The sequence below is a fragment of the Mauremys mutica genome, chromosome 7 (assembly GCF_020497125.1).
Source record: "Mauremys mutica isolate MM-2020 ecotype Southern chromosome 7, ASM2049712v1, whole genome shotgun sequence".
NCBI classification, from domain to species: domain Eukaryota; kingdom Metazoa; phylum Chordata; order Testudines; family Geoemydidae; genus Mauremys; species Mauremys mutica.
The window spans coordinates 117,436,766-117,461,318 of record NC_059078.1 but is presented as its reverse complement, the minus strand read 5'-3'; the positions used below and the strand labels follow the sequence as shown (position 1 = coordinate 117,461,318).

General features: G+C 42.7%; 1 protein-coding gene across 15 annotated transcripts in view; it reads right to left on the bottom strand.

The window, feature by feature from the left end:
• The window catches only part of ABLIM1 (actin binding LIM protein 1), a 206,504-nt gene that overhangs the window by 11,910 nt on the left and 170,041 nt on the right, over positions 1–24,553 (bottom strand). For 6 of the 15 annotated variants that reach the window (XM_045022891.1, XM_045022900.1, XM_045022894.1 and 3 more), the window contains 9 exons: positions 17,953–18,057; positions 15,945–15,992; positions 13,456–13,602; positions 10,591–10,685; positions 10,328–10,433; positions 8,191–8,255; positions 7,829–7,889; positions 2,598–2,605; positions 718–792 (listed from right to left, as the gene is read on the bottom strand). In XM_045022891.1, the coding sequence (XP_044878826.1) occupies positions 718–792; positions 2,598–2,605; positions 7,829–7,889; positions 8,191–8,255; positions 10,328–10,433; positions 10,591–10,685; positions 13,456–13,602; positions 15,945–15,992; positions 17,953–18,057 (710 nt within the window). The remainder of the gene's footprint in view (positions 1–717; positions 793–2,597; positions 2,606–7,828; positions 7,890–8,190; positions 8,256–10,327; positions 10,434–10,590; positions 10,686–13,455; positions 13,603–15,944; positions 15,993–17,952; positions 18,058–24,553) is intronic. The other 9 variants (XM_045022892.1, XM_045022895.1, XM_045022899.1 and 6 more) reach the window with 5 other exon arrangements.

Below are 24,553 nucleotides of genomic sequence, written 5' to 3'. Positions count from 1 at the left end.
AGTGTGCACCCCTAGAAAGGTGTGTTGCTATAACCCACAGGCTTCAGATGAGGCATAACAGCTGTGCTGATAACTGATAACATTTGTTTTACTAACGGTCAGCACACACAGTTGGGTAAGTTGGACAATGCCTGTATATAAATGACTTCTCTTGCTGCTCCAGCAACTTGGGTATCAAACCTTATTTAACTCTTAGGATCTGATGCCCATTTATACTAAGGCCTCTTTCCACTGGAGTGATATAAAGAGGCCCTAGTGTAAGAATTAAGCCCTTCCCTTTCCACTAATGCTCTGTGACGAACCCGGCCTCACTGCAGTTAAACGTGCCTGTTCCTGAGTTATGCATCTATCCAGGTTTAAGCACTGTGGGTTCCTCCTGTTTTGGCTCTTTGAACGTGGCAACTTCACAGCTGGATGGGGAATTAGCTGCATTTGGCATCACTCAGGCGCTTTCAGCCTCTCGGTGTTGCCCCCTGGAGCCCCTCCTTTAGGCTGCACACTGTGGCTGCTCTCGCCCCACCCCTGGAGCAGACAGGAGGGGCACCCATGCGAGGTGAGGGCCAGCACAGAGGGAGAGATTTGGCACATAAGGGGCAATGATTGGGATGAGGTCAAGAGAAACAACAGGGACCCAAGACATTTCCTAGAGTAGCTCATCGGCAGTACATAGTCAAACTTTCACTGTCTCGAAGGAAAGTGAATAACAGCTGCACTTGCCTTTGGTTCCAACATGTTAGGCATAGACACTCCTCTGTCCATTCTCATTCCGGGGACATGACCATCCGGGAGGGACTGCATCGGATACAGGTATACGTCAGACACACAGGTTACACAGACACACACAGGGTAAAGGTACTCATGTCATGGTGAAAACAGAGGTGAATTTATGCTCATACTTTCCTCAAATCTTAACAATTAATCTTACCCTATGGAACCCTGTCAAAACTCCTGCTTATTACTTTTCTAAGGTGAGCTCTGGATCCCATCTCTCTCAAAGGCTCTGATCTGCTCTCTGCTCAGTAGGCCTGGACATGGGTCATTGTGGAACGCATCCATACCGCTCCCAATCAACCAGCGGATTACTACAGAGTGGCCACACCTTTCCTGTCTCAATGGCTTCCTCTGTGGGCTTGCAGCTTGGAATCTCAACTCAGATCCCACACGACAATGTGTCAGGGCATTTTTAACCACTTGGATGGCATTAGAGTGTGGCTCTACTCTGAAAAAGTGACTGCAAAAATGGCACCATGAAATTCCACAGAAGTCTTTTTTCTCATAACAAACGGCACTCAGTTATATCCAATATGCTCAGTTGACAAGTAAAATGGTTTCAGTTCTAACTGCAAACTCTACCTGTATGTGACAGTCAGTCTGGGTTCTTTCCATTTCACTCATCATCAGTAATAAAGGCTTTGCAGGTCCTGTTACAAAGGCTCTGTTACACCTGTGCATCCTACTTTTCCATTTTATCTTCATTGACACCTGGGAAAACCTAATGCCTTTTGCACAGGGACAACGGTTTGAAACTTAGGGCAACTCCCACTGAAGTCGATGGAAAGATTCTTTGACCTCAAGTGGGAGTTAAATCGGGCATTTAATGGACGATTCTGCTGAACATGTACCAGCATGAACAGACTCCAGTTTACAATCTGCTAGGTGTATCGGCTCTGCAGTGATAGCAGGTGAAAAAGTCGTATCAACTTATTTTTGTCACAATAGGCAGATTTTACTGGGAATGCACACAAGAGGCAGCTCTTGGTTAAGAAGGTGCCATTTCTACATAGTTACTGTTCATAGCACAACCACACTTTAAGCATAATGCATGGCACGACATAAATATATCTTGTAATCCTCTCACTGCAGATCAGTCTTTGATAAGGTACATAATCAATTTGCCCAAGTATTTAAATTATAATAATTTAGCATTTATATTGCAATAGCGCCTACAGGCCAACCATTTTCGGGCTTCATTGTGCTTGGTGCTGTACAAATACATATTATTATGAACATTCATTAAGATAGGCAATGGCAAAAAGTTGTCATGGGGATCTGGAGAAGAGGGGCTGGCACTTGCAAGAGCATCTACTGCTGGAAAATTTATGATGGCAGCATCATAGGAGGCCACTGGCCAACCTTCTCAGCTGGAGGGTGAATTCCATGTTCAGAGCCACAGACAAAAAGGGATAGTTTGAGACTCGTAGTATGGAGGATGGGGGGCCCCAGAAGGAAGAGGAATGTGTCTAGACCACCCTTTGCTTGGAACAAGACATGGGGAGAGAGAACCCATGCTCAGATGCCAAGAATGAACCACTACAGATAATTTTCATTTCAACATCAATTAGCTTTACAAAGCAGGTCACAAAACTGGCGTGTGGGCCTCCTCACCCATACAGTTCTGGGGCTGTACCAGGAAGCGTCTTAGCTGTGCCTGTCCCTTGTTGATACAAGTCTACATCGTTGATTATGCTTAAACATGCAGATAAACTGAAACAAAGGTCTTAAAAAAACCCTTCCCTGTAGCAGTAATTCAGACTTGAATAACAGAGTGGATGTTTTTATCTCTGCTGTCAGTTGATGGATGAAAACCCGTACTCTACCTGGAAATCTGAAAAGCAAAGGGAAAGCTCGTCAGCATTAGAATGCGGAAGAATATGGATTGGTCACAAACACCAAACAGAATATTTTAATTGTTCAGCGAAAGCAATATCAGATCAGTTTGCAGCTTCCAGCAAACATCAGCTTGCTGTTCACCACTTTGATACTATTGATGCTTCTCAGAGATATTGGAAGATAGTTACTATCAATTCACAAAACGGTGCATTAGCTCCAATAACTCATCTCAGCTTATTTTATAATTAAGCATGAAAGAGATAACAGTCTGTGCGTCCCCTTCAATCTACAGTGTTGTAACTGATGTGATGTACTGATGTTGTTGGGGATATGTCAGATTTTTTGATTGACTTGAATCCAAAGGCCTAGGGTGACCAGACAGCAAGTGTGAAAAATCAGGACACGCGGTAGAGGGGTAATAGGAGCCTATACAAAAAAAACACCCAAAAATCGGGACTGTCCCTATAAAATCAGGACATCTGGTCACCCTACAAAGGCCTGATCCAGTTTCTACTGAAGTCAAGGGAAAGATTTAAGGGAGAAGGGAATTAGAATCTAAGGCCTTATCCAAATGAGAAAACGGTACCAATTTAATGACATTGGTTTAGAAATTGGCTTAGTTAAATCAGTGCAACATCCTAAACATTAGTTAAATCTAGGGCTGTCAAGCGATTAAAAAAACTAATTGCGATTAATCGCACTGTTAAAGAATAACAGAATGCCATTTATTTAAATATTTTTGGATGTTTTCTACTTTTCAAATACACTGATTTCAATTACCACACAAAATACAAAGTGTACAGTGTTCACTTTATATTATAATATCACAAATAGTATTTTTCAATTCACCTAATACAAGTACTGTAGTGGAATCTCTTTATCATGAAAGTTGAACTTACAAATGTAGAATTATGTACAAAAAAATGCATTCAAAAATAAAACAATGTAAAACTTTAGAGCCTACAAATCCATTCAGTCCTACTTCTTGTTCAGCCAATCACTCATACAAGTTCATTAACATTTGCAGGAGATAATGCTGCCCACTTTTTGTTTACAGTGTTACCTGAAAGTGAGAACAGTCATTCTCATGGCACTGTTGTAGCTGGCGTCGCAAGATATTTACATGCCAGATGCGCTAAAGATTTATATGTCCCTTCATACTTCAACCACTCTTCCAAAGGACATGCATCCATGCCAATGACAGGTTCTGCTCGACAATGATCCAAAGCAGTGAGAACTGATGCATATTCATTTTCATCATCTGAGTCTAATGCCACCAGCAGAAGGTTGATTTTCGTTTTTGGTGGTTCAGTTCTGTATCAGAGTGTTGCTCCTTTAAGACTTCTGAAAGCATGCTCCACACCTCATCCCTCTCGGATTTTGGAAGGCACTTCAGATTCTTAAACCTTGGGTTGAGTGCTGTAACTATGTTTAGAAATCGCATATTGGTTCCTTCTTTGCATTTTGTCAAAGTGAAAGTGTTCTTAGAACGAACAACATGTGCTGGGTCATCATCTGAGACTGCCATAACATGAAATATATGGCAGAATGCAGGTAAAACAGGGCAGGGGACATACAATTCTCTCCCAAGGGGTTCAGTCACAAATTTAATTAACACATTATTTTTAATAAGCGTCATTAGCATGGAAGCATGTCCTCTGGAATGGTAGCCGAAGTATGAAGGGGCATACGAGTGTTTAGCATATCTGGTACGTAAATACCTTGCAATGCCGGCTACAAAAGTGCCATGTGAATGCCTGTTCTCACTTTCAGGTGACACTGTAAATAAGAAGCGGGAAGCATTATGTCCCGTACATGTAAACACACTTGTTTGTCTTAGTGATTGGCTGAACAAGAAGTAGGACTGAGTGGACTTGTAGGCTCTAAAGTTTTAGACTGTTTTGGGTTTTTGAGTGCAGTTATGTAACAAAAAAAATCTGCATTTGTAAGTTGCACTTTCATGATAAAGATATTGCACTTCAGTACTTGTATGAGGTAAATTGAAAAATACTATCTCTGTTTATCATTTTTACAGCACAAATATTTGTAATAAAAATAATAATATAAAATGAGCACTGTACACTGTGTAATCTGTGTTGTAATTGAAATCATTATTTGAAAATGTAGAAAAACATCCAAAAATATTTAATACATTTCAATTGGTATTCTATTGTTTAACAGTGCCATTAAAAGTGTGATTAATCGTGATTAATTTTTTTAATTGCGATTAATTTTTTTTTAGTTAATCGCGTGAGTTAACTGCGATTAATCAACAGCCTTAATCAAATCAGTACAATCTTCCTATGCAAGACCTAAGTCGTTATGGTAACAAATATAAACACTAGGGCACAGCTGGTAGACATATATTTCTTGTGAGTCAATTCAAGTGATGTTCATAAGTACAAAAGTGCAAATTATTATTTAAAATAAATCACCATCAAAATATTAGTTTCTGCAAGTGCATTGAACTCCCACCACATCAGCAAACATGGCACTCCTATCAGCACTGCAGTACTGCTATGCCTCACAGAGCAAAGAGTATGGACTTGTCTGTCTTTCATGGGATTTTCTAACCGTCCCTGAGCCACAGAGTCTTACTGTAGATGGGTCTGGGGGAAACCTCACAAAAAGCTTATTCCAAATCTATTCGATTCAATTGGAAAACTTTCACCGAGTCAAACACTGCAACGTTTCACATGATACAAACATTTTCTGTGGAAATCTTCAGACTGTTTGAAAAGGTATGTTAAAAAAAAGAACCTGACAAATTGTTTTAGCCGACTCTGTGGATTTTACAGTACGGACAGGATTGAAGGTGAGATTGTCAAAGAGGGCTACAGGACCTCCCAATGAAAGTCCAAAGTGGCACAACAAGATGATGGCAGAGCTGGGAACAGAACCCAGAAATCCTAACTAACCTTAGCCAGAGGCCCACTCGCCTAACATGACATTTACAGAAAGTAAGTTCATATTCTCTGTGTATGGGGTACAAAATACACATGCAGTACTTAGCTACTCTGCTGTACGCTATTATGCTGGACATTGGGCAGTGTCCCTTCACTTGCAGAGGAGAGCTGAATATCCAACATAAACCACATTCTAGGAGCAGTGAAGAAAATGTCATAGGGAATAGGAGAGCTTTCAGGAAACTAACTCAGATGTACCAGACCAGTTGTCCATCCCTGGCTAGATCCATCTTGAGAAATACTATATAATCATGTCTGGAGCGGTACATGCTTATTGATACATAGAACATACATCTGAACAATCCCAAAAGCCTTTAGCACATGCAGAATTTGCTGTTTAACTTTTTAGTACTAAGGAGGACTGTGTCTCCATATTCAGTAGAACTGTTGATATTAAAAAGTACCAGTTGTTCCTGTTCTGATGTGTACAACAAGTTACAACACAAGTCAGAGAAGAAAACAAGTGTAGACTCTACACTATTTAATATAAACGAGGCCCAGAGAAGCTGGTTTGATTTTCATCCTGTAGGCTTTTCCATCAACTGACTGATTCAGCCATCTCCTGACATTTTACAAGGCTATGAAGTGCTATGAAATACCTGACATGCTTTGCAGGTCTAGGATAGCTCACTGAGACTCCTAAATGCTACATTTGGGAACACAAATGGTTGGGATCCTTCCCTCTAGAACCTCTGCAGTCCTGGTCCACACACATGGGACCATCATTTCTGCTTGAACGCACTGAAGGTTATCCCAAGAGGTTCTTCACTTGTCCGATAAGCAGTTAACTTCACTGGCACTAGGACCTGGGATATCCCAACATTAAGACCTTTTAGAAAATGGGAGAAACCACAAATAGCAGAAGGCAGCTGAGCAAACCCAGCTGTATCATGTAATGATGCCTGAGTTCACAGTCCCATCCATTTTCTAAGCCTAAGATTACATTACAACTTCAGCCATGTTTCTGTAGCCAGGTCATGACACCCACATCTGACCTGTTACAAGCAAGTTGAGCTGTGAACACGCATGAGCTTTTTGCCCAATGCAACCACGTGTCAACCTTGACTGAGCATCAACACCCACATCAATATCTAACCGTGTTTGCATTATGGAAAAATCATAGCACCTCTGAGTTCTGGGTGGGGAGGTACCCAGAGCCGTACCAGCAGCCCAAGGGACAACGCATTCTGAAGTGTTCTACTGAAGAGTAGGGAGGAAGAAAGTCTGGCCAGTCCAGCATGGTTGTGGGACCCGTATGAGCAGAGAATAATGTTGTTATCTCCTGAGACATTGATGAGCCAGCCAAGCCCACCGTCTTGGGTGACACATGGTTAGCAGTCACCATTACTAACCGTGTAGTAAACGTGATTCATGGGAACACAAACCTTGTTTAAAACTAACCATTTTTTTACATGCTCATTTACAGTTCAAGTGCAGATAGGGCCTGATTCATAATTGAAAAGCTGAATGGAGGACACCTTTCCGTCTCCTTCCCCATAGTACAGCAACGTTCCCTGGCTGGAGAGGCCTATGGGGGACTCTCTTCCAAGGCCGCCTGGGGGGGGGGGGGGGGAGGGGCGCAAGTGGGGCAATTTGCCCCAGGCCCCGCAGAGGCCCCCACGAGAGTTTTTTGGGGCCCCTGGAGCGGGGTCCTTCACTCGCTCCGGGGGCCCCGGAAAACTGTCGCAGGGCCCAGGACCCCGGAGCTTCTTCCACTCTGGGTCTTTGGTGGTAATTCGGCGGCGGGGGGCCCCCAGACCCACTGAGACTGGGGCACAGGCAGGTTACATGTCTGGCCCAAAGTCACACAGCAAGGTAGCAGCAGATCTGGGATTAGAATTTAGCACTCCCTGGTTCCTAACCTTGTGGCGCATGATTCCAGACCATGCTGCCCATGGTGTATCATTTGCAGCTCCATAATACAGCAAAACAGAACTCAGTGCACATCCCTGAATAAATACATACGGTTTGATTCTCATTTGCACTGAGACCTCTTTGCACTGCTGGAACAGATCCTTGCTGTAAATGAGAATCTACCTCATAACGTGGTTTGGAAAAAAAAATGTTGACAGGTGTCTGCACATTTTAAGTTAACGCTGGAGTTTACCGGATGGGGTAAAAACTGAGATACAGACAGAAGACCAACCACATTTGCTGCCTTAAAAAGGAACTGCAGAAACCAAAGCGAGTGTCACAGTTCACTCAGGGGCCAAAGCAAAACAAAACAAAACAAACAAACAACTCAGCCTTACCTCGAACATCGCCGCTCACATCCCCATAACTATTGTACTGACCAAAGTCTGTAGACACCGGCTGTAACGGGAAGGAAAACACGGACATATAAATGCACAGTTCACATATGCATGAGTGTGCAGGTATTTCTCATACAAAGGCCTTCAGCTCTCAGGTCTTGCTGCACGGTACACATTTCTAGCAGAATCTAGTCAAGAGGGAGGGGCAAGGCTCTTGGTAGCAGGTGGCTTTTGTTCTACTGATGTTAGTTTTAAAAGAAAGATTGATCCAATTTAGAGACCTGATGAGATTGACAGGGAAATAAATACCCAGACTGCACATTAACTCCACCTTCTGCTTCTCCACACTGCTGCCATCTTACCCTGTGCAGTCCATTTCTTCCATAGCCAGGGAGGGAGGAGGTTTTGGAGGCTGAGGCTTGTGAGGCTGAATAGGGAGGAGAGAAAAGTCTTTTAATAAAAACACCAAAAATCCACTGGAAACTCAAAGTCAGAACGTTTGGGGAAGCAGTGGGTTGTGACCCTGTTTTAATGGGGTCACCAGAGCTGGTGTTAGACTTGCTGGGGCCCAGGGCTGAAGCCAAAGTCCGAGCCCCACTGCCCAGGGCCGCAGCCGAAGCCCAAGGGCTTCAGCCCTCGCCGGTGGGGCTCAGGTTGCAGCCTCCCCACTGGGGGCTGAAGCCCTCGAGCTTCAGCTTTGCCCCCACCCTCCCGAGGGCAGCAGTGCTCTGGCTTTGGCCCACCTGCCCGGGGCACCACGGCTCGGGCTTCGGTCCCTCTTCCCAGGGCCGTGTAGTAATTTTTGTTGTCAGAAGGGGGTTGTGGTGCAATGAAGTTTGAGAAACAGCATTGACTTTGGAAAGCAAACATTGAAAACATGGCTAAGTGCCAAATATGTACCCAACCACATGACTTCATTGGGAGCAGGATTCAAGTGAGTAGCAATGGTTGAAACTCAACCAGTTGGGGTCTTTGGCGTGGCTAAGCATCTAGCTCCAAAGCTTATCCCAACTGTGTTAGGAAATTTTGCATGACCAGGCTACAGGTTCCAGTACTCCTGGTTTCATCTAAAATAGCAAGGAAACAGGATCTCCTGTGGTATCATGGCGTTTCTGCTTAACATCTCAGCTGATGCCAGAAAGTGCAGTGGCACAAAGGGATTTCTTTGGCTTTCAATTTTAAGCAGGTGGTCATATATGTGGTCCTCCAGTAGCACCTCTGGAGTTAACATTGTAATTCATTTTCCATTACAGGGACTTTCTTCTCTTTTCCCCACAATTAGCACCCCTCCCCACTTCCTCAGCCACCCACAAATATTGCCCTTGCAGTATCTGGTTTAAGGAGACATTTAAAAAAAAATAGGAGGCGGTACAAAGGAAAAGATGTTCTGGAGATAAGGGATGTCGATGATGGCACGAATTTGTCTGACCAGCAGTCCACATATCTCTCACAAAAGGCAGAGGTGTTGCAGATTAGCACTAATATAACAGTACAGATGGGCACAGAGAGGCCTCCATTAAGGTGACACTCTAGCCAGTGCATTTACTCATCTTTGTGAGCACTGATATTATTAGAAAGACCCCAGCCCCATGACCATGATCGGAATCCTAGCCTGGTCCTTCTCTCCCTGACCAATAGAGGCTGGCAGGGGTGTAGAGACAGCCTACTCATACAACGGGGAAAAACAGAGAGTCCTATTTTGTTGTGCAGCCATCCACTAGGATGATGGAGTAGTGGCAATGGCAGGTTCCACAGGGAGCTGCTCTTCACTTTTAATAGCGTGCAGCAGAGTAGTTAAGTACTGCATGTGTATTTTGACTTTTCTTGGCTTGGAGCAGACTTATGATGCAAGGCCCTGAGGGCAAGGAGAATGAAGTAAAACACATGAGGAATAATCCTTGGAGCTCTGAGAAGGGCACATAGGTGCACCAGGGATAAAATAATATATTAAATATATATACAAAAAAGGCCAAACTCTTGGCTGCATCACTGATCTCCCTGTAAGCAAACAGTTAAGCACAGCTGATACTTTTGCCTTTTCTCTGGAATATAATGCATCCAATTGCAAGCTAGCTTAGATAGACAGACATTGACTCGCTAGGATCCAGCGCTTTGGAATGTGTTGCCCTGCTCTCTAAGGCATTGCTGATTTCCTCTTTCCCCCCCTCCCTCCGTGGGAAAGGTTAAAAGGCTATGTGAAGCTCAAGTTTAGGCAAGGTGTGTTTAGTTTGTTGTAATTGAATAAACTAGCCCACTAGTTTGTGATAAGTGTCCGCAGTGCAGTTACCAGGGCCAAACTTTACATCACACATGTATATGAGGAGTTATTCCTCCAAGAAGTTCCTTCTAAAATCGTCAATTTAGTATTATTTCTAGATTAAACAATAAAGCCAATAGGTATAGACCAAGATTTTCAGGAGTGAAAGCCCAGTATCCAGGCACACACACCACATGGGCTTCCATGGACCACTTAGAGATGTTTTCATCTCTGTTGCTTACATGAATTAATTGGAGAATCATAACGACTGGCTGAAAGAGGTGGCCTATCGCGCGTCTCCTTTTCCATTTCTTCTTTTAATATCAATTGCCCCAGACCTGAGTTAAGCTATAAATAGGAAGAGAAAAAAATATATATAAGCAAAATACACAGGTGGATTGGTTTATTAAAAAACAGTTGAAATTGCTTATGAAAAGTCTGTCCATGGTGCACAGTGGAGGATTTTGAAGATTCGGAAATAGTATTAAGATAAGGCTATAACAACCTTCATGAGCTGCTCCTCCTGTAGCTGCCGACGTCTCTGGAGCTCTTCGTCTTCTTCCTCTCTGCCACTTGATCTGCGTCTCATGTCAGCTCCTGCTTCCATAAAACCGTGGTACAAAGAGAGCTTTCTCATATCAGTCCCACCACACCAGAGACTTAAGGTCTACTACACGGTACGACCTAACTTAGTTTGCTAAATAAAAAAAATGCAAAGATTGCCAGTAGCTTCCAAAGCCTTTCCAAAATCCACTCTTAACCCACAATGAACACTGAGCAAGTCCACCCACTGCCAGCACCCTTCTGGTCTCACACTATCCACAGGGAGACGTTACACTAAACAGAACATTGGTTCCCAAACTGTTTAGGCTTCCTTATCAGTTTAGGCTTAGAAGCCCTTGGTTGCACTAGGCAGTGCATTCCACCTCCCCAGATATGCACATGCTCTAACTAGTAATGGAGTTAGGGCTATTCCAAAACCCACTTACATAGTAATGAGGCTGGAGCTGTTTGAAGTCCCAGTTTCACCACTGCAAGATTGGAGTTTGGAGTAGCTAAAGCTTCACACTTGCTTAGCACACGCACAAGTGAACAGAAGGGGAGCAGCAGTGGGGTTCCAGGACCTAGCACAGAGGCCTGCAATCAGCTTAACAGAGAGGGGAAGCCTAGATCACCAGTCACAGAGGCTTGACCTTAAAAGCACTGGTCCATGTACCAAAATGGCCGAGAACAATTTACCCCACTCTGACAGCATGGAAGGGACTCAAAGTAGGTATGAATTATATTCAATCCACTTTGTGGCCAATTTAAACTGCCAAAGTAAAGCAGCCGTAGTGTAAATGCGAATCAGGTTCAATGATTTTTGAGAACATAGTCATGAATGACATGACTACAGGCTACAGGCAGTTTTGATGACAGCAGTAGTCTCCGTCTATGGGCCAAATCCTGATTTCCTGACTAATTTTTCAATCAATCCTAATTCAGTCAAAGTTCTCATTATAATCAAATGGGAGTTTCTGAGGAAAAACCAAACCCTGCAATTGAACCATTAGGATGCTTAAATTCAACACAATATTATACAGGGAACTGTAAAATGGTGCTAGCGTGGAGGTAGCTAAAAGGTTACAGAGGTTAAGATTTGTTTGCTAGACATGCCATTTTGCTCAGTCTTTGCTCAGTGGTTTGAGCATTGGCCTGCTAAACCCAGGGTTGTGAGTTCAGTCCTTGAGGGGGCCACTTAGGGATCTGGGGCAAAAATTGGTCCTGCTAGTGAAGGCAGGGGGCTGGACTCAATGACCTTTCAAGGTCCCTTCCAGTTCTAGGAGATTGGTATATCTCCAATTATTATTTTATTATTTATTTTCTGTAGAGTTTTCTGCAGAATAGTAGGAATACACATTTTTTTATTTTTTTATTGTTTGGTCCAGTTTAACTCTATATGGAAAACATCAAACTCAGTAAATCAGGCAACCAACCTAAACACAGACTCTGTCTTTAAATCATGATTTGGAGCATTCAACAGCAGAGTCAAGGGAGAGAATTAGTTCAGGAGTGGGTGGATCGGCTTATGTGGCCTGCATCTTGCAGGAGGTCAGACTAGATGATCATAATGGTCCCTTCTGATCTTGAATTCTATGATTCTAAGAGTTTGTTTTTAATCATGTTAATTAATATGTAAATGATCCACTTATTGCCGAGTACAGAAAAGCCCTGAATGCATTAGGGCCAATATAGTTTCTGCACAGTCATGTTTAGTTTCTCAGGAAAAATAAAGCAACCTGAGAGCCAATGTATGAAGCAATTTTATTTAAAATAGTAACAATCAAGATACAGTCCATTGGCAGGTGGGTAATGGACTGGGAGGAGGTGATGACCAAAGTGGTCAACTAGGAATCCATCACATATAAATAACACATCACATTATAATTATCATTGGTGTTATAATGAAAGATTAAAAATACCCATGAATTATCGATTTGATGTTACAGGTTGTGAAGTTTCAACTGGCAGGTAAGAAGCTATTTCTAGTGAATTGATTCCCTCTACATTAGCCATTCATATTATTTGCCTCATCTCAAACCACTGAATTCCTAACCCTTGTTATGGTTCTATGAACAGCTACACGGAATGTACTGTGGAGAGTCAAACTCTTCACCCAAAACTGAAATAACCAACCTAAAGAGTTTGCTTTGTGCATCTCTGAAGAAGTAATGTTTAAATTAGCTGTCTAGCATCCCTCCTGATCGGGAATCATCACAAGCACAAAGAAAAAGACAAATAAAAAAAATGATTGTGTATGTGATTCAAAGAAAACACAATGAATGAGACACTGCAGTGTAATGACATGGAAAAGAAAGATAATCATTCTGTGGATACGGCGTAGATGAGAAACACAACTTTTACGATGGTCTCATTCAGAAGGTATCTATGCAATGACTGTTCCTTCACAGTGCTCATCATTGCCACAGAAAAAGCTAAATGGCCAGAGAAATGACATTCTTTACAAGTATATTTACTGTTAGCATAGAACTAGAATGTGAAATAAATAATAACTGAAAGAAGTCAGGCTTCTATGATGCATTCAAGACATTGAACCGCCCACAGCCAATTGCACAGTACGTATCTCCTCCGTGGGAGAATGTTCATGTTAACAGTCCCAAAGTTTTTATGAGACCTGTTTTCTTTGCTATTATTATTTATAGCACAGGCATGCACAGAGGCCCCATTCAGATTCAAGGCCTCAATGTGCTATGTGGTGAACAGAGGTAGACAGTTCCTGCCCCCGAGAGCTTACAGTTTCAATATTAGTCTAATTTATTTATATGTAACTCTTAATCCATGTCACTTAGTTCATTTTTTTTTTGCATACCTACAGCCGCAAGTGAGGGAGGACCTGGCCAGTGGTCTGTCTCAATCTTTGGTATCTCGTTGGGTGCTGGAGCATGGGCTGCTGGGAACTTGGAGGACTTGATGATATCCTCGGAGGACTTGCTCTGTGCTGCCAAAGCAGTTGCATCTAGATGGTAATCAGGGGAACTTAGCTATGTTATAGCCTACATCAGTGTCATGGTTTTCCTTACTTTGTTAATATTTCATACTCTACAGTAGTTAGTTATTAAAAGTGTATGCACTGATCTTTTGGCTTCCTAGTTTCAGCTTCTTCCCCTCATCAATGTCTTAGAATCAAATTCATGCTCTCCCCCCACTTCACAAAACACAGGATTTCACTGAAGTAGCACACTGTTAGAATGATTAGACAGATAGAGGGAACTCAGGCAAATACGTCAAGCAGTATTTTGCTGTATCTCCTGATGACAGCTGATCATTAATGAAGACTTCAGTGTGCTGGCTTGTCTTCCCTTTAGGGCAAGAAACCAGGAATAGTTCAGCGGAGCTGCACTAATTTTAATTCTACCACATTTAAAAACATTTCCTATGCTTCTGTGAAAAATTGCAACAGCGAAGGGGTCTGCAGCAAGTAGAGAAAGGTGTTTATCACTCGAACATCTCTGCTGCATCTAGTAACTCATTCATGTTCAGTAACAAACGTGAGCTTGAGTTTAGTAATAAATGTTAAATTCTGTTCAGATCAACTCAGCAGGGAGATAGTCTTTAGAAATGAAATTTACGATGGTACTATACAGTATTTAAAAAAAAACTCATCAGGAATTCCAGAGTCTCATCTCAGTAGTGTGGCACAAATCTAGAATTCAAATCTGGGCCAAAGTCTTTTTAAATGATCATATAATGCAGGGATGTGCACTGTGGTTTTTATTTGTTGACCTTTGACCAAATAAAAAAAAAAATCGAGTGTTTTACTTTGTATTAAAAACACCCTTGTTACTTCCTAAAATGCAAAGTATCAGCCTCAGTCAAGTCATTTTATTTTTGATCATCAAATTAGAAGACAATTCCTGGACCTACTTTCATTGAAAGACTCTGCTAAGACAAGCAACTAGGAAGCTGAGGCAGATGTTTTTCCAATAATGGATTCATTACATTTTAATGTTTATGGCTTTAGTCTGAGATTGTCAAAGCAACATAAGGAATTGAAATGCCCTTATTCCCATTACAATTAATAGGAATTTCACATCCAAATCCTTTAGGCCGCTTTGAAAATATCTGCCTTAATGTGTACTGGGAATGTTGGCAATTTTAAGACGGGGAAGGTGCTATGCATGAACATAGAGAAATCTGGGGCAGCTGGTCAGGGTGATAACAAAAGCATGACTTCAAACAGTACTTACATATTAGAATTGGTGAGGTCAGTGGTTAAACATTCACACGTTAATGAGAGGGTTAGAAGACACATTGAAACCATAACCCCCCCCCCCAAATAATAATATTAAGGAAATTTTTAAAATGAGAATATGGTTTAAAATATTTTTTTTAAAAGAGGCTCAATCTGCAGTAATGGGACTCTGGTTTCTAATCTAGGTCTCTGTATTTTTTCCTCCTTGTGAGCTCAGCTGCTCTCTATTAGCTGCTCATCTAAAAACTTATGATTCTGTCCATCTGTTACCTAATCCTACAAAGAAACTATACTGGTTGGTGTAGGATCTCCAAAGGCAAATGAAAGAATTCCCTCAGGAAGTATAGTCACATGTGCTTTACCAACTTAAAAAAGCCTTTTCCTATTAAACACTCTATATTCACAGCAGAAGGCAACAGTGAATGAATTCAGTAACAACAGGGACCATGTTCCATAGCATCAGGCAGTGGCAAATCAGTTGGCTGGTCTCATCTTTATTATTATTATGAGGAATGCTAAAACAATGGGCAGCTTGGAAAGAGGTTTAAAGTAGCAGTGAAACTGAATATTGGAAAAACAAATACATTTTGCTATCCAAGCTGCTCCACTGGCTTTGACAGTCAAATCAGCCTCCCCAGAGATACACAGCATATAACACTTTCAACAATTCTACTCGTTCTTAGCTCTTTTAGCAAATTTGCATTTGGAATACTGGGCTGCCATTAAAAATCTCCATCTTTATGGGGGAAGCAAAGAGTTGTACTTTATTTGCCTGAAACAAAGGCTGGGACCCTCCTGTTGAAAAATCAGTCTTACCATGATGAATTCCTGTGGGAATAGGTACGGTACCTAAATCATGTTAAAGACACAAGGTGAAATTCTAGTCCCATATAAATCAACGGGAGTTTTGTCATCAACTTCACTGAGGCCAAGATTCCACTCATTCTTTTTTACTTGGCAATCTGTCCAATAAAAGCTCTTTTTAAATGAATATTTCCAATTTGTAATGTGTATGTGAAACACTGGGTGTTTTCTGCTATGCTCTACAAATGTTTAATTGAGCAGACGCTCCTACTAAGAAAATACAGAGAGGAAAGAGGGTTTACCATGTTGTTTATAGATGGGTGGTTTCCTGTAAATGTTGATGCCTTGATCTGTGGAATTAAAAAGCAGAAATGTGTGAATATGGGGAAGACTCCAGCTATGAATAAAAGAAAAACCCCAACACCAAACCAATAGACACACTAAACCAAGGAGTGAGCACAGGAAGAAGCCAGAAAGCTAACTCTAGCATTACATATAGCTGGATTACTCGAGAAAATACTAGAGCAGGTGAAAAGTCACAGACATGTGGTATGAAATCTTTTGCCATTTATTTTGCAACATATTGATGCATCTAAGTCACGAGCCATTCATTTTAAATACTTGGAAGTTTATTAGTAACATAAAGGTTATAGAAGAAATGCAAGCAAAGGAGGTATTTTGATGGTGACTATGTAAGCAATTTGGGGACAGCAACCCCAAATGACTACATTCTGGAAAATTGTGCTTCAGCAATAGCAGCTTCATTTCCTCTCCAACCAATGAGTTGGACAGAGCGTAGAGAGCAATGCAGTGAACCTACAATTCACATTAAAACCTACTGACCACGCGGTCTGGTCTGCCATTTTGAAGAACAGCCAACGATTGTACTGCACTGGGCCAGAGAGATGCTCCATGCAAAGCTAACTAATGTAGTGCTAATACTAACCCACAAGATGGGCAGATTAAAAGCATTTCTATGTGACAAATATTGTACAGCACATCATCATTATGCATTAGATTTTAACTGCAACCCCCAGAACTCTTGCACAGTATTTCTACGGCAACCTCTTCCAAGAACTGGGAAGGTTTTTTTTAAATAGATGCTGATTTAGTAACAGGCAAAGGTTCATTCTAAAAAAACATACAAGTTCTTCACAAAAACAACTGGCAAGGTGATCCAAAATTAATGCTACAGTGAAAAACCAAGTATCAGAATCCCATTATGCATAATGAGTTCTATAAGGGGCTGAAAATCTGCATTGCAAAATAACCATTTGCTACTGTATAATATAGATTTTGGTTACATTAGCACAACTGTCACAGAAAATGTTTAGAAGCATACAATGCACATCATGGGTCCAATGAAAGTGCTAAAGGAGACAACTTTATCTTTGGCATCAAGGAAAGGAACCTTACAAATCTATGAAAATTAAAGTAAATCCTGCCTGACAACACCCTACATCACTGACTAAACTAGGCAAATTCTGAACACAGAGACACAGAGGCATTTTTTGTTCCTGCTAGTGGACCACTGTCTCTACTTGAATAACATACCTGTAAACACTACCAGGGTATTTAAGTCGTGCGATAGATTCCCACCTGCCTACACTGGAAAGTTATAAATACAGACTTTCCCTCATTCCATCTAAATACAGGAACAGGAAACTTTTCCACAGTGGAAAAGTTGTAAATTTGACTTAAAACAGTCTGTCCCTTGTAAACAGGGCATGGTGACTTTATGTATCCTTGTATGGGAAGTCAAGTTATTGTACAAAAACAAAAAAAAGAATTTTTCTCATCCAGTTTAAAAAAACAACAACCCCAAAACCTAACTTGGAATGGTCTTGCTCAAGACAAAGCAAGTCAGGAGTTGCCTTTATGAGATATGAAAATCACGAGCATGCTTAGATTTAACTGCTCTTGCTGGAGAGCATCATAACTGCTCCAGGCCCCCTTCGTCTCTCACATCCACTAGTATAGGTCAGCAGTAACTCTTCCAAGCATGGCTCAGAGCTTGGGGAAGTGAGACGGATCAGGCACTAAATGGTCAGCTCACTGTCCATGGACTAACACTGAACCACAACCCATTTCTAATGCTGAAGCACAGGGCAAGTTAAAGCCACAATCCATCCCTCCACACTTGCTAAACACGAGACTCCTCTCAGCAAGGTAGGGAGCAGGTCCCTGTGAGTCAGAACACTGTGCGCATACCAAGTAAAACAGCGTGAAATAATGGAGACAAGACAGAGGTGACAAAGGCTACATTCTACACTGTGACAGGACACCAAGACACAGAGTGCCAGCTCCTACCTGGAACATGGAAATGTTTAGGGGCCTGAACGTAAGTTGGAGTTAGAGGGCGGCTGTCTGGCCGATAGGGGACAGGGGAGTTCCGACCGCTGGACGGCTCATTGCCTCCAATGAGAAGAATGGAGAAAACAAAATGAGAAAAGGGAGAGCGATAAAGAAGCAAGCATAATAAAAACCCAACCAAAAAACGGTCAACTCAAAAACTCCAGGGAGGAAGAGAGGTTTAAAGCAGAACTAAAAACAAGCAATATTCAACAGACTTGACTAGCACTGGATGACTTTGCTTTTCAATATTCCTGCAGAGACAGAGATTCACGTTCAGACTGGAGTTGAGTTTTAAGCAGCTCACATTCATTCTGACGGCATGCATGTCGGAGCTGGGTGTTGGCAGCCTGGTGGTTAGATGGGCAGGACGGGAGAGAGGAATGAAAGGTTATTTGGCCATGGTTCAGTACAGAGGTTGACAGTTTTGGTTATAAGTCACAGGCATGTGGTACAGTAGTTGATATGCAAACCCAAAATGAAACTGATTTCCAAGCATGTAGAAGCAGATGTTGGCAGCTGGAATACAATTCCCTAAATTAAAGGAGCACAGACATTAGAGAAAGAAAAGAGCTGTTAGGTCACCTAGGCCATTTCAGAGCATTGTTCCCCACAAATCTATTAGCTTAGCCACATAGGAGTTAAAATTCTTAAACTTAGGTCTTCATTATACAACTGTTCTGACTGGAACATTCCTTCCCCTCCAGCAGTTCCACCATGTTAACCCAGGCACCCTGAAGGTTGCTAAAATGAGCCACAGGCATGACTGCCTCCACTTGTGCTTAAGGAATTCATTTGCATCCTTTATGACTTGTCTATGCACATGATGAATTGATGCACAAACACTGTATTTGGGCATGATTTGCATGCACAAAATTTGTCCATACAAATCCATGTGCAAACTAGTATATGTACCACTATGATCGTTTGGCCCTATCTTGCTACACAGTCCCCAAATGTGCTGTGCCATCAGATGATCCATGTGCTGTGGTTCTTCTATTTTAGGTTCAATGTTGCTTAGTACTGTTCAGCCAATGGCTAATTTGGAAAACTACATATCAGATTGGAGTAGCAGAATGCATGGTTATTTAAAGTGATATGGTTATCTGTGTGTGGCAATTCAAGGACATAATGTGTTCTGAAGTCACGCTCTGTGGAATATATCATTTTGGTTATGTTGGCTTCTGATAGAAACTTCTTTCAATTAGAACATTATAAACTCCTTTTTATTAAGATCAGTGTTCTGTAGACTGCCACTCCCACTGTAAATCTCAACACATAGCTAATTTGACATATTTTAAACTTGCATGGAGACATGTCATTCCCTCTTCTTGCTCCCACTGGTTGGGAGCAGTCGTGCATTTAGCAGGAAAAACATTTAATGAGAAAGGGTAATCAGAAGAGACTTCTTGAACTATGCAGTCTTGCAGCAAGCAAAGAAGCAAGTTTAAAATGATAGTTTTTTTGTGAGTGAAGCTTGCAATCCACACCTTGCTGTCAAGAGGTACATTTTACCTGCTGAATGTTGATGACAACATGGCATCAAGGTGGGACATGGCTGACTTTCATATCGTCATCACCATTTTGACAGATGGGAAAACTGATATATAGAGAAGTGACTGGAGTAAAGCCACTGGAAACTAGTATTCAAGCCAGGGTTGGGAGTTCTGGTTCTCACTATCAATCCTGTGCTCAGGCCACTAGTTCACACCTCTTTTCTCTGTGCATGGAAGAACCTTGGAGATCATTGATTGCCATGTCTGGTGTAAGGCTGAGGGTGGCTTTGCAAGAATGTGAATGTGTTAGTGCCTCTATAAATAATTAGCTGTTCTGTAAATAACCTGAAGAATCCCATCTACACCCCTTTTTACATTCACTAGAAATTAGTAAGCACAATCACATTGATTAAACTGTGCTGGATAACCCCATGTCTAGGAACCCAGATGATGTAACTAATAAGTTATAGAACAGACCCCATTGATAGAGTAACCTGAACTGAACCAGGTCTCCCTGCACTTGTTGCTTCACAGATGTTTCCATTCTATTTTACTCCCGGAGGTTCCTCTGTAATGTCTTCCCAGTGACACCTGTTGCTAGTGATGAATAATACTTGTGTGGATAGAAGAAAAACCCTAACCACTATTGCAGAGAATGGTGCACTTCACAGCACTTCTGTACCAGAGCCTTGTAGTGCTGCGTAAAAGCTTCAGATACTGTTACAGCAGCAGCCGCTATTTGAGAAAGTGGAGTTCTGTGTTACAACAGATCATTTACTCTCAAGAACCTGGTTATGATGGTCATATTTGCTGAGAAGAGTTATACAGAATTATAGCTTGATTTGCTGAGAGGCTTAGACCATGACGGCTCTTAAGAAAAAAGGGTTTATGAATACTAGTATTTTAGCGAGAAGAGCACCAGTAGGTACAACACATACATTATACTGGCTTTGCATCATATATGTGATATATGATGTGATACAGAGTGAAAAAAAGGAAGAATTTCTGGGCAAATAAAACTGTATTCTGACACAGCATTTGCCCTAAATCTTTACATATTGCTTTGAATAGTGTCCATAAATGGTTACGTGTAGTGAGGCGGTCTGGCCTCCCTCTGACCCAGAGGGGGAGGCACCACAACCTATGCCCAGGTAGGTGGAGCCAGACCAGACTTGTCCCTCCTGCTGGAAGTGGGAAGGCGGGACAGGAAGTATAAAAGGCGGAGCCTCCAGCTCAGTTGGGGCTGAGACACCGAGGAAGACAGACGCATCCTGCTCGCTGCAGGCTGCTGAGACAAGTAGTGCCCTGTTCCTAGAGGAACCTGTGTTCACAAGGGAGCTCCCAGGACTGCCAATACCTATGTACCCCGAGAAGGTTGAGAACACCCATGGAGCCAAGGTACCGAATTTAGGAGTAGTAGGAAGTAGCCCAGGGACAGCAGACCACAGTCCGGCTGTGTTGCTGCCTGAACCCAGGTCAGTGTGTTGCGGCTGGATTCCCCGCTGACTCAGTGGCAGAACACTCTGCTTCTATTAGCGCCCTGGGCTGGGACCCCTCAGACCCCACTATAGGCCAGGAGGCCTGTGTTAGCCTAACATCCACCAGAGCTAGGATGCTAGATTATTCACTGCTCTGCCCTGCCTGGGGGTTAAGTTCTTAGACAGTTTGGTGCCTCACCCTCCCTGAGAGTCTGGGTCCTGAACTATCCACTGCTCTGCCCTGCCTGAGGGCCAGAGCCCATAGACTTCTCGTTAGCTCTGCCCTGCCTGAGGACCAGAGCCCATAGACTGCTCGTTAGCTCTGCCCTGCCTGAGGGCCAGAGCACTACAGACTGAGATTCAGCCCTGTTAGAATGGTCGGGACGCTAACACCTGGTCTCCTAATTCCCCCTGATAATAGGCAGCAATTTGGTGATGTAGTGAGGCAGTTTGGCCAACCTCCCACCCAGAGGGTAAGGGATGACTGCAACACCACTACATTAAGTCTATTGCCATTTAACATCTCGCTAGACAGCAATGGAAAATTTGTTAATTCAGCATGTGAGTTAAAGAAAAACATGCAGATTTTGAGATGGTGAGAAAAAAAGCCATCACACCCACCCAGCATGCATGAGGATAATCACAGGGGTGAGACATGACATACCTATGTAGAATGAAGCTGCAAGGAAGATAGGGGGGGAAAAAAGTAAACACACAGCCCGGTAAAAAATAAGGATGAAATGAGAACATAATGGATTAACAGAAATGGAAGGTGGTCCTTATCAGCTCTGAGACCCAAGCCATGATAGTGACCTCAATCTGGGGGTCTACTGGGGAACATCTTTTCCAGACATGCAGGACATCATCTGAACTGTAATGACCAGAAGGTGGGTCATTCTTTCAGCAGCATTAAATTACTTTTCTCCTCACTCCAAACATACCAGAGGCTCCTTGCTGAGGAGAATTTCTTTGAACTGGATAAATGAAATCAGCCGTGAAATTCAACTAAAAAGGAGAACATGTTTATGATGGAATGGGAAAACCCAGCAGTAGCCAGTGAAATCTATAGTGAGCTTCATTTTCAAAACCTCTAGGACAGGAGTCCTCAACCCCAACAGGTATCAGGGGTCATGCAACCAAATGGGAGAAGGGTGCTCAAATGGAAAGCCACTGCACTAGGGAATGCTGCTCCAGGAAGCAAGTGTTCCTTATCGTGATACTTCCAGAGTAACATACATAATGGACATCAAAGAGAATTCTGGGGTGAGAGTTGTCTCTATGGTCTCTTTGGAATAAAAGGAAAAAAGTGTGCATATAAGCGTGCATGTATGTGTAAAAATGGACTCACTCCCCTGCTCCTTCATCCACCCCGATGACCCATGGCTGGTGTGTGGCCATTATGTGTATGCTTGTAGTTTGCGATTCCTTACATGTTTGCAAAGGAACATGTCTCCTATTGTCTCAAAGATAAACCTGTGTTGTGGCATTTTGCAAACTTCCAAAGCAGTGCAGCAGTTCTAGTTATGTAGCCACAAAGCACACTGGAGCCCTTCAGGCAATGGCTACACTGAAGAAAAAGATGTGTTCTGAACTGGGGTTAGCTTACTCAGGTTAGAATAGCAGTGAAGACACAGCCACTCAGCTTCTAACTCAGGTTAGCAGCTTAAATTCAAGCCCATTAGAGAGCCTGGGCTGGAACTCAAGCATCGTCACTACTATTTTAACCCAAGTTAGCTAACCTGAGCTAAGAACACACCTTTCTTTTGGCAGCGTAGCCATTCCCTCAGTCTGCCAGCACTGAAGGCAACAAACCCCTAGGGATATGAACTCTAATGGGCAGGGGATGAGGAGAAAATCGGAAGTGGTTTTAATTTATATAAATCATTGGGATGCGGCAGTCTGGGAAGTGGAATTCAGAGACCTTTCCCTTCTCTTAAGTCTTTCCATCTGCTCCCTTTCACTAACTAGTCCTCCTCCTAAGCTCAGGTAACCTTATGCCTCAGGGATCAGCTGATCACCATTTAGAGAGTCAGGAAAACCTTTTGTATAATATTGAATGAGTCTGGTCCCCTGTGCCGAGCATTAGCCCCACCTAGGGTGACCAGATGTCCCGATTTTATAGGGACAGTCCTGATTTTTGGGTCTCTCTCTTATATAGGTTCCTATTACCCCCCACTCCCTGTCCCGATTTTTCACACTTGCTGTTTGGTCACCCTAGCCCCAGCCATAGAGGCACCACTGACTGAATGGCAACCTGTATATGCCTCTCTCGTGCAGATTCCCTATCCTCCTGCTGCCCTCTGTCTTGTTTACGGCTGCTACTTTCTTTGCTTGCAAGGCTGGCTTGCAGCCAGCAGTCTAGGAATCCCATGCTTGGCTCATAGCTCAGTGCATTTTGGGATGTCTATGACCAAAGAAGCCCCACTTCAGACAGCTCCAGATCTTTATGGTGACTGCCACATGACTTACATGCAGAAATAGAGCCAAGCTCACAGAACCAGACACAGCTTAACAAATACATAGCCACATCCAGTTCCTAGTCAAGTTATAACTGAGTCTCTGTACCTCTGAATAACCACTGCACTGACATGCCAGGACAACTCCTGCTAGCTTGCAGCCCTCCTCAGGCTGTGGTGAGCCACCGTTCACCAATTTGTAAGGATTTCTGGCCTCTACTTGCTATGTGGAGCAGAAAGCCAGGAAATTGAGCCAAAGCACAGCTTCCTTCCAGGGTAGGGCTGTTAGAGCATTCAATGTCTGCCGCAGCCTGTGAGCACTGGAGTCAGTACCACACATGCAGGCATTTGGGAATGGTGCTCTGAATGACACTGAGGTTGTGTGTATGTGGCCCCATGTGGTAACACAGGCCTAAAGTCACCACTACAGTGCCAGGAACATTTTGGGAGGGCAGGTGACCTCTCACGCAATGATGCTTCTAAACTCAGAGGCCTAGCTTGCCCATGAGCCTGCTGGGGCTCTGGAATGCTCTTGAAGAGCTCTGAAAAATTCTAGGCAGAGGGGGCAAAGTTCTGGCCCCATTCCAGTCAATGGGAACTTTCTATTGACTATAATGGGGTCAAGGTTTTGCCTATGGACGTGTGCTTGTATATGCTGCATAGCTAAAGTAGCAAACCTCTTTCTCCAGTGTAGACACAGTTATATTGGCATAAAAGTCCTTGTACCAGTATAGCTTATTCTAGTTTGGCAAAACAAAACACATTGTACCAGTATAAAGTGCCTTATACTCATGTAACTGCATCAACACTAGGGCTTTTACTGGTATAACTAGGTCACTCCTTAACGACAGTTAAACTTTAAATGTCGACCAGGCCTAAATGAGTTTATGTTGGTATAATGCACACACGATGAGTGCTAACGAACAGGAAGGTGGACTTTAAAGAAGAGAAAATGTACACCTTCTTCTGACTCTTCAGCATATAAATTACATCAATTTAGATTCCCTTGCACAATAGAGAGAAGGTGGGTGTAATATCTTTTATTTAATCAACTTCTGTTGGTGAGAGAGAGACACACTTTCAAGCTTACAGGACCTGAGGAAGCTCTTTCACCAATAGAAGTCACTCC